Raw genomic sequence first — 12,434 nt, forward strand, 5'->3', positions numbered from 1 at the left:
ATTTGCTGATTTTCTCTGTTTTATTTCATTGTTAGTTTACAGTTTTTGGATTTTTGGATTGATAATCACAAGACAAACATTGTACATTTTATAAACTTGATTAATTAGTAAAATGCTGATTATTGATTTTGTAATAAAATTAATAATTTGTCACAGCCCTAGCATCAATAGGTAATACTGTATTATGTTCAGAAAAAGCTCTTTCATTTAACAACATGGTTAAATTTACAAGGAAATATTTGTGTGAGCATTAAATATTATATAATCAGTAAATCACTTAATAATGCAACCTAAATATGTGCATTACAATATTGTTGTCTTTTTTTCATTGCACAGAAATATTTGAGTAAAGATCCAAGAACTTGCCATTGTGCAAACACACGACACAAAATTGCAACTGCATCAATATCAAAAGGTGCGTTTGTATTAAAGATTCACACGTGGAAAGAATTATGAGTCAGGCATGAGATAAAATATCAGCTGTAAAAATGACAGAATCTAAGCAATAAGTACAAAATAGAAGCAACGTTAATTATAAAAGACAATTAATTAATCTTTCAGTTATTTTCTAAATTACACAGTTGGTTGTTAAAGTGTCAGAAAATAGTGAAAAATGTCCATCAGTGTTTCCCAAAGCCCAAGATAACGTCCTCAAATGTCTTGTTTAGTCCACAACCCAAAGATATTCAGTTTACTGTCACAGAGGAGTAAAGAAACCAGAAAATACAGCAAACATTTTGACTTTTCCTTTGTGGAAAAAATGCTTCAGCCCTATTAATTGATTATCAAAGTAGTTGGCCATAAATTTATTACTAAACAACTAATCAATTATTGTTGCAGCTCTACAATGAACATGATATGGAGTGATGGTGTGTAGGAATATAGTTATTTAAAGTGACATGTAAGTAAATATTTCACATGCTCCAATGGTTATTTACTTACATGTCACTTTAAAGCAGCAGTATTTCTACATCAACCATATTCTGTAGACCAAAGTTTTACTCAGTCCATTTTTTTCACATGATAAAAGATACTACCAGTGACACTTTGACAGCTCCTCCTGTCAAGAAAAAGTAACAGCCTCCCCTGAAAAAAAGGTCTTGGGTCATTTTTCAGATCGCCTCACTGTTCAGGTTGGCGAACGTTACACTAATCCCAGATAAGTGGTCGCCTCAGTGGAAATGGAGGCTGTAAAAATTAAGTGCTTCCTGGTCTGCGGGGCGGGTTTTTGTCTGACCCTCTTGAGCGAGGCAGACAGACCAGTGCAAACAGTGAACCTGGAGCTGGGCGAGGAGTGGGGCTGGAATCCTTTTCATGTCGGCCAGCAGACGTCCCACATCCACACGTCTTAATGGCTTTTTATGGCAGCTTGGAATCTTTATGGCTCCTTGTGACTCAATGGGATTCGCCGCAGAGACAGAAGGGTCTTCAGAGGGAGGGACGGCCACAATACATTGCAGATGCTAAAAATCTGAAACACAAGGGAAGGAGACATTGTCTGGCTTTTGGGGAGATTTTAACCTCCAGTTTTCTGGATTTATTTTGGAATGTATCACTTTTTTGATGCTTGGATTATTTTTCTGCTTCATTTTGAGCATCACTATGTGCAGACTTTACAGGGACAGGGACTGTCCTCTGAGTTTTTGTAAACCTGAATGTTTGTGCCAGCTTTTCAGCATAAACACAGTGGTAACAATTTTATGTTTTTAAATTTTATTATTAATTTTTAGAGTGCCTCGAGAGTGTTAGTATTGTTGCGAAGCTGCTAACTCAAGCCTTTTGGCCAGAGGAGTTCATATGGACGTGTGAAATAACAACACGTACCATTTGTTGGACACTTGGCTCATGTTCCTAGTGTTTATGCTGTATCATAATTATTTCTCATGCACATTTAATAGGATTAGATGTTTTAAGTTGGATCTAATGCATCTTTTATAACTGCTGCTGCATTTTTGATGTGCAAAGTTTCAGTAAATTATAGAATATGTTTATTTCTTAAGTTGTTAGCAACATATTAGGTATAACAGAATTATTGCAGTACAATCAGACAAATGTTAATAACTATTGCCTGTGACAGTTACAGAATGGAGCTGCAACAATTGGATGATTAGTCGCTCATAAAGAAATTTATTGTTTCAGTCATGTTTCAAGCAAAAATGTCAAACATTTACTGTTTGCAGCTTCTTCAATGGAAGGATTTGCTGCTTTCTTTTGCCTGTTATGATAGTAAAAGCAGAGTCTGTGGGTTTTGAACTGTTGACTGGATGAAAGAAGCAGTTTGAGGATTTCATTGTGGGCTCATTTTTCATTTTTAGACTAAACGATTAATTGATTAATGGTGAAAATAATTGTTGCAGCCCTTTTACAGAATGAAGCCAACAAACAGCAACGAAAAACAGAGAACATTCACATGGAAAATTTGCTTTGGTTGAGAGATGATCTTGTTTTTTTTACCGTCAACAAATCTCATGGAAAAACAAAAACCCAACATGTCTTTCCTGCCCTGTCTGCAGCACTGTGACCCAAAACCCAATCACTCCTGCAGCCCAGAATTTTCAAAAATGTGTTGCAATTATATAAAAGAGTGTCAGTCATTTTCTAAAACAATTAGGCACTGTAGGTTTTAGTAAACATTAGTCAAACAGCAGTAAATAGAGCATTCGTTGAGGACTATTTTCAGCTGTGGATTAATACACATTTGGTGCTCGAGTGAATGTTTACTGCAGCAGGATGGTTCCATGTGGGATTGACTGAAGTGTTGGTGGTAATGAAGGAACATCAGCTCAACAGTGTGGCTCATTGTGGTTTTAATAGTTTCTGGACAACAACTGTGGCTTTTTACTACAGAGATAATAGTTTCTTGGTTAGTTGGATCAATTCATTGTTAGCATTGCTCTTTTTTCTCATTGTGTTGACAACATAATATATCACCAAACCTTTAAAACAGAAAAAATATTACTTCTTTTAACACCTCGTTATGTAATATCAGCCGCATTTTTTGATGAAAATGTAATAATATGGTGCATCACAGCATCCAGTGGTGGTTATTACAAAATGCACCACTATTACAATTTCACTTAAAAACTTTAAGTGAACTTTTTGTAATAACCACTGCAATATGTAATAACTTACAAACTTACTTACAAAATTAGATAGATTATTACAAAATGTGAGTGTTATTACAAAATTAAGTGAAAATTTATTGCAGAATATGTGTAATTCCTTAATAAAGTAAAAAAAAAATACAAAATGTGACACATTATTACAAAATGAAGTAAAAATTTGTTTCAAAATGCAGCAGAATTTCGCAGAGTGCAAGTGTTATTGTGTAATGAGGTGAAAATGCACCACATTTTATAGAGTTATTACATGATGCATTGTTTCTCCACTGTTCAACATCACAACAAAGGCAGGGCAAGCTTATTTGTACAGCACCTTTCAACAACATGTCAATTCAAATTGCTTCACGTAAAACATGAAAGGCATAAAAAAAATACAAAACAATATAAAAACACAGATAAATATGATTTAAGAGAGTAGCATAAAAGAGAAGTTAAAAATAGTGATGTGATCCACTTCCTTGGTCTTGGAGATCAAAAGTCAAGTGAATTTTGCATGACAGTTCTCTTCGTTTTGATGGGGATGTGTATCGAAAAGCCGTTTCAAAATAATCCATAGGTGTGTGCATTCTGGTATATTCTGTATGAAGTTTTCACACTGTGTCTGTCTTCTCCTCAGTGTCTCTTTAGGTAAAAGCCTGTCTCACCTCCTCTGCAGGAGCAGCGCAGTTTACTCTGCTCATCATGGGCCGAACACCACACAGAGGTAAGGTAGACCTTCACAGCGCCGTGTTCCCAGTTGTCTGAGACCGATTCCCGAATGTCTTCACTTGATCACAAAGCAAACACACAACGATCAAAATGCTCACTGGCACTTCCTACCGCATAATTAAAATGTTTCTTGTTTCGTATGCTTGAGCTTTATTTTATTTTTCCCTTGAACCGTTACAGTCGCAGGTTTCATGCCTTGATTTGCACAGTAATTACAGTCTGTATATCAGTCGCTCCGAAATCCTGATGAGCAGTTCAATCATCTTTTGATTTCAGATCAAAAAGAGGAGAAGGAGAGACGAAGCAGCATCACAGCAGGCTCTGCCCTCGACAAATCTAATGGTGAGAAACTCTGATCTCCGGCTTGCTCCCCTTTATTGTTGATCCTTTCATTAACCGTCTGAGTTAAAAATTCTTCAGTTAACAGCTTTTTTTTTCCCTTTTTATTCAGCTGCCATTGTGCCAGTTCTTGCATTAACAGTGAGCAGTAACCTATTTTTTTCTTTTTTTTTCTGTTTCTTCTTGGCTGGGTTAACGGTTGCATGTTGAACTGTGTCTTCAGAAGGTTTTAGCAAGTTATTGATGTGCATTTCTAACACTCATCTCTTTTCCTATTGGTGTATTGCTTCAAAATAAGCATAAAATAGACATTTTACTCTCTGTAGTCCATTGTACATCCAAACAATTTATTTACCTCTGCTAGATTTATTATTTACTTACTAATGTCTAAGTAAAATGCTGAGGTTTTGGTTACAGATCAAATGTTTCCCACAAGAGTTGGTAGAGAGTGAATATTGGACTTATTTTCACCAGGAGGCTACAAACACAACTCAAAATGAATGCTTATGTTGCTCTATAATGACTGGATCCATAAATAAGCGACTGTTTGTGAACAAAGAACTTACAGGGTGATGACGGGATATGGTGTGTTCACAACTTGTTTCTGCTGCCCTCAAGTTGCCAAAAAAAATCAATTATTGCACATTTAAAGGTCCAGTGTGTCAACATTATATCAGCAACATGACACCTCTCACTTCAGTTCCAATGTCTGTGTCTTTAGAATACTTCACAGACATTAAAAAAATCCTGTGCAGGGCAGTGTTTTTCATGCATGCTCTCTTTTCTCTTTTTCTTTCTCTCTTTTCTTTTTCTCCCTCCCTCATTCTCTCTTTCTGAAAAATTGCTGCTTTTTGAAAAACTCCTCTGTAAATTCAGTGTAGAAAGATGAGGCTGGCAGGAGCAGCGCTGCAGCAGAAACACTGTCTGTGTGGCCTCCACAGGCGTGAGAGCTGCAGCTGTTCAGCGAGGTGGCCGACACGCACGAGTACATACACCCAGTGTGGCCCAGGCATTATGATGAGCTGTTTATATCTACAGAGGGCGCAGAGCCTCTTCCATGGAGGCCGCCAAGTTGCACCGTCATGTTTCTATGGCAGCCCTGAACAGACAAACACTGGCTCCAGATGTGGCCTTTGTTCTTTTTTGGGGGTTTTAAGACGAGGTGTCTGCAGTCTGCAATCTCACTGCTGATGCCACTAAATCCAACACACTGGTCCTTTAAGGCCAGAAGTTTTATTCCTCCCCAAAATGTTCTGTGAACTCAAACCCAGTTTGTTTTTTCTCTCCTTGAACAATCTTGTCAGTAATCAGAAGTTTGTGTTGTTTTTGTTTGTTAGAACCATTCAGTTGGGAAGATTATCTGAGAGAAACATCCTCAACTGCAGCGTCGCCTTCTTGCTTCAAACAGGTATCAGATCATTAAAGGGACAGTTCACCCAAAAATAAAAAATGCATATTTTTCCCTGGCCTGTTGTGCTGTTTTCCATTTAGATTGTTTTGGTGTGACTTGAAGAGTTTTTGAGATATTGCCTGTAATGATCACTGCCTCTCGCCAGTATAATGGGACGAAATGGCACCAAAAAATAAATTTGGAAAATTCAAAACCAGCATCTCTATTTTTGATTTAGGGTTGAACTGTCCCTTTAAGATATGTAACATTTCCTTCTATTTTTAATGTTGTTAAAGCTGCTACAAGGTGTTTTAACTGGTTGTGAAACAGTCTGATGTTTTAGTCACAGGTGTAGTTTAAAGGATAAATCTGGTGATATATGACAGTGACTGAATGTCCCTCCGTGTGTCCCTCTGCAGTCCAGAGTCCCCCCCACCAATGACTTTAAAGCAGGTATGAAACTTGAAGCAAGGGACCCTCGCAACTCCAACTCTGTGTGCATCGCGACGGTGATGGGCATGATGGGTACTCGTCTACGCCTGCGTCTGGACGGCAGCGACAACACCAATGACTTCTGGAGACTGGTCGACTCGTTAGACATCCAGCCAATAGGAACATGTGAAAGAAATGGAGACATGCTGCAGCCACCGCTGGGTGAGTGTCTCTAAACTGGTGCAGCCAGCGGTGAGATATTTACTGCATCTGTTTTTACTTGACTTCAGTTTGAGAAGTGAAATATTTGAATATTTAATAATGATTCAAACTAATATCTTACACAAAATATGATAGATGTGTAGTGAGTCCAAAATGTGTGTGTGGTCCAGCACTTTACTGCAAGACCTCCTTATAAAACAAATCACTCACAGGGTCTCTCCTGCATAAAAGCTTTTTCTGCCTTCCAGGAACAAGTCCAGGATGAGAGGAGAAAATAAAGCAAACAAAAGTTTGATTAAAGAAATGTTAAACACAGAATATTTCCCAATTGTAGGAACATGCACGAATTATACATTTAAAGATAATTTGCTCCCATTGAAATAGACCACTTCAGAAAATGAAAATTCATGAATATTAGGAAATGTAACACTAAAAGAGGCAGCATGTGTCCCTTTTAAATCCATGTAGTGTTCCAGGGGACTTTATGATAGCCTGTTCAGAATTTAACAAAATACACACTATTACAGATATACATATATATATATATATATATATACACATATACATATGTAAATAACATTATATATAATAACATTTTTTGAACCTTAAAGGCTCAACACAGTCACGACTCACACAGCTGTTTTCTCTTACGTGACTGATTGGACAGTGTTCAGTCTGTGCTTATTGACAAAGGTTTTTTTTCATGTGTCACATTAGAAAAAGGACAGTTGTAAATAATAAAATTAATGATGGCTGAGTTCCATTTAAGTGGCATCACGGTTCTGGTATTGTGCATTGCTGGCTCATCGTCACACTGATATGTTTTATTGATACACTTCAGCAGAACAGAGGTATTGTTGATGATATTAGTTTCCTGCTATGATGAGTCAAAATGTAGCAGTGAAAAAGGGCTGCTGTACCTCCTTCAGTCTCCCATTTGTTGTGTTTAACCAGTTAGAATAGGTGAACTCACTGCTTTTAATTACTACATGGACATCACATCATCAGCAGCATAGAAAGGCTCAGTTTCAGTCTGAGCAGAGCTGCTCTGTTTAAGATACAGGTACCTCAGTATAAATATAAATATAACAAATCAAAGTTATAACATCACACACTATGTCATCGTGTTGAAGACCCACATCTCCATTTGAATAAATCTAACCTTGTGTTTTGACCTTGTGTTCAGGTTTCAGGATGAACGCCTCCTCGTGGCCCATGTTCCTCTTGCGGACGCTGAGCGGGGCGGAGATGGCCCCCGCCTCCGCTTTCAAAAAGGTAACGACACCTGGAGGAGAAACTACTGAAGGCCAATACTCTTTGAAAGTGACCAAACTTATTATTTTCAGTATTTAGTTGACTGATGTGATGTCAGAAAAATTAAAAAGGAACACCTTATATAACATTTAAAACAACCAGTGAAAAGTTGATTATTACCGCTGTGGCTGCGATCATAATTTAATACAAATATATATCTTGATTTAAAAAGCTTAAAGTAGTATTCAGCACAGACACAAGGGGGAGCCACTCATATATTTATGGATCAGACAGCAGCATACAAGTAAATACATGCAGTATTTCTCACAGAAAAAGGATGAGAAAGCAGTGTTTTGTTTCAATATAAATTGAATTAACATCATGTTTAGTCATTAGTAAGCACATTGAAGGACTTGCATGAATTTTTAACATTTAACATTTTATTCTCTTCAGTGTTTCTCAAGAAGCACACATATAAACTGTGTTACAATGGTTCATAAAAGAAGTGCAAAAAATGGGGCATGGCACTTAGATAGTAAGAGACACAACATGGTGAAATTACCTGATACTTATCATACACATGGATCTGATTTATGTCCCCATTTCAGCATTTTTTCCACAGTTATTATCCACTTAAATTCAGATTCTGTGTAACTCCCAGATATCCCAATGTTTTCCTCAATTTCTGGATGAGTCCTTCCATCGATATAGTGTTCTATTTTTGCACAGTCTTGGGGATAAAAGATTTCCACAAGGAAGTAGAAGGATTACCAACCCTGACCCACTTCACAGTGATGGCTTCCCTCGCAATCACGCCGCTTCCTCGTGTTATTTAAAAGAGTCGGGAACATTTCCAAGCATACATAAAAGTGAATTTGCTGATGCCTGTTGACCAATTACTGGACTGATGCTTGCACATTTTCCCCTCCAGAGTAAATACATTTTGTTGCATAGCTGCAAGTAACGCAGCCCAGTACCTGCATGAAATTTATATTTGGGACAATTAGGTGAAATTCTAGCCTTATAATTACTCTAAATGTATGGTGAGGTAATGATATTATATAAGATATTATATTGTAAATCTTTATATCTATTGCAGACATAAATTCTGGAAGGTAGTCACAGATTATTATTGCACAAATCACTGACCTGACATACCTGATTAAATTCTGCAAAGCTATTTCTTCAACTTAAAACAGAGATACTGTGAATGTATAGTATTAATTTGCTTGTTTATGTGTGTGTGTGTGTGTGTGTGTGTGTGTGTGTGTGTGTGTGTTTAGGAACCGCCCAGCCCTGCTAAAAACTACTTCCAGCCCGGTATGAAGCTGGAGGCGGTGGACAGGAAGAACCCCTACCTGATTTGTCCGGCCACAGTGGGAGAGGTCAGAGGTCAGGAGATTTTCGTCATGTTTGACGGCTGGCGAGGCGCCTTCGACTACTGGTGCCCCTTCGACTCCAGAGACATCTTCCCCGTCGGCTGGTGCGCCCTGACGAAACACAGCCTACAGCCGCCTGGAAACTTCTGTGAGTGATGCTGTGATTATTTATTTATTTCTTGTTGAACGTTGTGTGAAATATGCAAATATGCAATATGAATTTGAGATGTTGTACAAATTTGTTGTTGGCTTCCACTACAAAGTAATAAATTAGATCATATTAAGATATTTTTGATCGCCATGATGCATCAGTTTTCATAATTCAATACAAAATCATAATTAATAGTCTAATTTGTTAAAATAATTATGTTTAATATACCATAATGATAAGAAAAGGATGTTACTGCTCAGGTTTTTACAGACTGAGGTTCATATAATATTCAGAATATGGTTCTTTATAACATTCAGGCCAATAGAGAGCGAGTTTTATTCCACGACTGAACGGGTAGTTATTGTTTAAATGGTGGACAGGTGTTGGATTTCAGGTATTTAAATAACATTATCTAACTCTCACCACTAGAGGGCAGCAGAGCACAAATTCTGGTGCGTCTGCTCATCATCCCAGGCGTCTCAGCAGAGTTGTAGACTTCAGAGTGAAATATTGCATTAGAGGCAGATAATCATCTTGATTGTTCTGTGTTTAATGGTCCCTGATACTGGGTGTCAGGCCACATTTCTGTTGGCCGCAGACTCGAGTCATTATCAGCACAGAGGGTCCTTGTTCAGTCTCGATCTCTCTGAGATCACCGTGTGACTCAAGCAGTTGGTCAGAATTTGCTTCCTTCCTTGTATTTGACTTTATCTGAAGTAAACTGTGACTGGCGGAGGAAGAAGAAGTACTCAGATGTTTTACTGAAGTAACAGTAGCAATTAACAGTGTTTGGTACTAACGTACTAAAAGTAAAATTACTTATTATGCAGAACTTTCCATTTTGAATTACATTTTTGAGTTATAATTGTTAATACATCATCAGTCATATAGTCAGGTTATTTCTACATTATGCATTATGTATTCAGTAATGACAGTTCATGGTGCACCTTACCCTTTATCCTGGTCTATAATGGTCGAGGCTGCACTTTCCATCAACAGCAAGTCAAAGAAGTCCTTCAGCTGGTTATATTTATTATAGCAGTCTGATTTATGGCATTTGCAGATTGTAAGTATTGAGAAAGGCCCATGCAGCAGTATGTTGTGTAGTTCCTGCATATTTTCCAAGGATATTAAGGAATAAAATAATAATAATAAAAATAGAACTTTTCTATGTGGATTATGCACTGATTCTACACTAATATGATTACACAAAAGTACTCAGAGGGCTGTTTTCTTAAAAATAACTTGATTAAAGAATATTCATAAATATATATACACACATATATATATATATGACTTAACATGAACAATTTAACATACACATTGTCAACCAATTGTTAACAAAGAATGAATAAAAATAAAATTAATAGCTGAATTAACATCAGTACTTCATCAATCAGTTGCTGATATTACTGCAGTTATAAAACAAAAAGAATAGCTCCTCAGCATCTACACCTGTCAGGGAGCAAAAACTCATGTGTTCCCAGTTGTGCTAAATCTAAATCACTCACTTTTCTGCAGAATATGTTCTGTTAAAATATTCAGTGCATAACAGTATACATATATGCCAGTATATCTGTGATAGGCCCATATCAAGCCCATACTGGCCTCAAATGACCTCAGTCCAGATTTTTTATATTATTGGGAAGCGCTGCATGCATAAGTGCATGAATGCACCCATCCTGTGACGATGATGGCAACACAATCAGGAGGCATTTGGGTCCTTTTATTCATTTATTTTCAATTATGTAGTGTAATGTAAGCCTTGTTTATGATCTTTAAAGGAATGATCTAAATCTAAAAGTGTACTTGATGGTGAACTGAAGGATGCTGCATCTGGGTGAGGAAATGTTTATCAATATTTGACAGCACTATCCCCACCAAATTACAGTGGAACGAGACATAGGTCCACCTCTCACTACGGATCACCTGGACTGAATATTTAAGCATTCGACATCTATGTGCACCTGAAGTCTTGACACTTTAATGTTGCAGCTAATTTTAACTATTCAATATACTGCTGGATAGATTAATCTATGCATGATAATTCATTTGCTGATTATATGTCTCTTCTAATTACTAACCAGTTAATAATAGTTAGTATGAATAATTAAGAACTAGCACATATAGGTGTAAAATAAATTTAGTGCAGTAAAAAATACAATGTTTTCCTCTAAAATGTAATGGAGTAGAGGCATAAAGTAACGTATCACCAATAACGTACCTCAATATTTTTACTTAAATAAATGTACTTAGTTACTTTCCACAAACAACAGAGAAACAACAGAGCTCACTACTCACTATCTGAATATTTACTGATTTATATTTAAATTCCTCCTCCATAGTCATGATGTTTTTCTATCGCCATCTATTAAACCTCTGAAAGGATTAAGGCTAATTAGTCCAATTAAGGCTACGGCTAATTACTGATGTAATAAATAAGGTTATGGACAATATTTTAAAGGCAGAGTGATTGATAATTGTAACCAATGATGGAAAGGTGTTTTTGATTAATTTCATGGATTTTTTGGGTGCATTAAATGCTTATTCTTATGAAGTAATCATTAAAAGTAATTATATCGTATCAGGATATAATGTTGTAATGGTGATTGTGATTGTTTTAGTTCCTTTATTCTTATAATAGTGTGATTGTATGTCATCATGCAGTGATGTTTCAGTGAGTGCCAAGCAGTAACATATTTAAAGATGCAGAATTTACTTAAGTATTTATAAATTCCATAGTACTGGTTTTCACTGAAATAAGTTTGTTAAAAATATAGAAGAAATTTGTAATAAGCATTCAGTCGGTCTGAGGCTCCTCCTCTGTGGGTTTTTCTCCTCTGTGTGTTGAGTCTTTGTTTTTGGGGTTGTGACCTGCAGCTCTGACCTCCACATTGACTCTGCAGAGTTCCCTGAAGATTCGGCTTGAACCGATTCCAGTTTCTTTTTTCTCATATATTAATCCTCTGTTTTACATAACCACGGGCTGTTTTCTTAATGTGCGATTGTTTGGGCTGTTTTTGGCTCCGTGCTGCCCTTTTGAAAGATGTGACAAAGCAGCTCGGCAGTTGGAGCAAAACAACAAACACTGATTTTTCCCACAGAGATACAGATTTAGTCTTGTATCCTCAGAAACAACAAATTTCAGGTTATAATTCTCTGAATAGTGTTTTGTTTGCACGTCTTCTAATTTAACTGAGAACTCTCTCAGTCTGCTTTAGTCTGTCCTGCCTGATTTATACGATTTTGCATTCAAAAGAGTTTTTTCTGAATAAATGAGATATTTAATATCTGACCTACTGTGACCTTCTGTAGTAAAAATTTGTTTAAATAGTTTAGTTTATTTGGAGTTGAATACATGGGTGTTTATTTATTTGGAAATATGACTTAAATCTCTTTGAATGTAGTTTAATATATATGAGAAATCAGTCTCTCTA

The 12,434-nt window shown here is 36.6% G+C and overlaps 1 protein-coding gene across 2 annotated transcripts in view; it reads left to right on the forward strand.

Annotated features, from left to right (window-relative positions):
• Positions 1–3,735: 3,735 nt before the first annotated feature.
• Positions 3,736–12,434, forward strand: part of scml2 (Scm polycomb group protein like 2) — a 32,133-nt gene continuing 23,434 nt past the window's right edge. For both annotated transcript variants that reach the window (XM_084714406.1, XM_084714412.1), the window contains exons 1-6: positions 3,736–3,825; positions 4,107–4,172; positions 5,507–5,577; positions 5,979–6,213; positions 7,400–7,488; positions 8,751–8,994. In XM_084714406.1, coding sequence (XP_084570532.1) covers positions 3,804–3,825; positions 4,107–4,172; positions 5,507–5,577; positions 5,979–6,213; positions 7,400–7,488; positions 8,751–8,994 — 727 coding nt within the window. In that variant the 5' untranslated portion in view covers positions 3,736–3,803. The remainder of the gene's footprint in view (positions 3,826–4,106; positions 4,173–5,506; positions 5,578–5,978; positions 6,214–7,399; positions 7,489–8,750; positions 8,995–12,434) is intronic.

This window comes from Lutjanus erythropterus, chromosome 1 (genome assembly GCF_056507025.1).
Source record: "Lutjanus erythropterus isolate fLutEry1 chromosome 1, fLutEry1.hap2, whole genome shotgun sequence".
Taxonomy (NCBI): Eukaryota; Metazoa; Chordata; class Actinopteri; order Lutjaniformes; family Lutjanidae; genus Lutjanus; species Lutjanus erythropterus.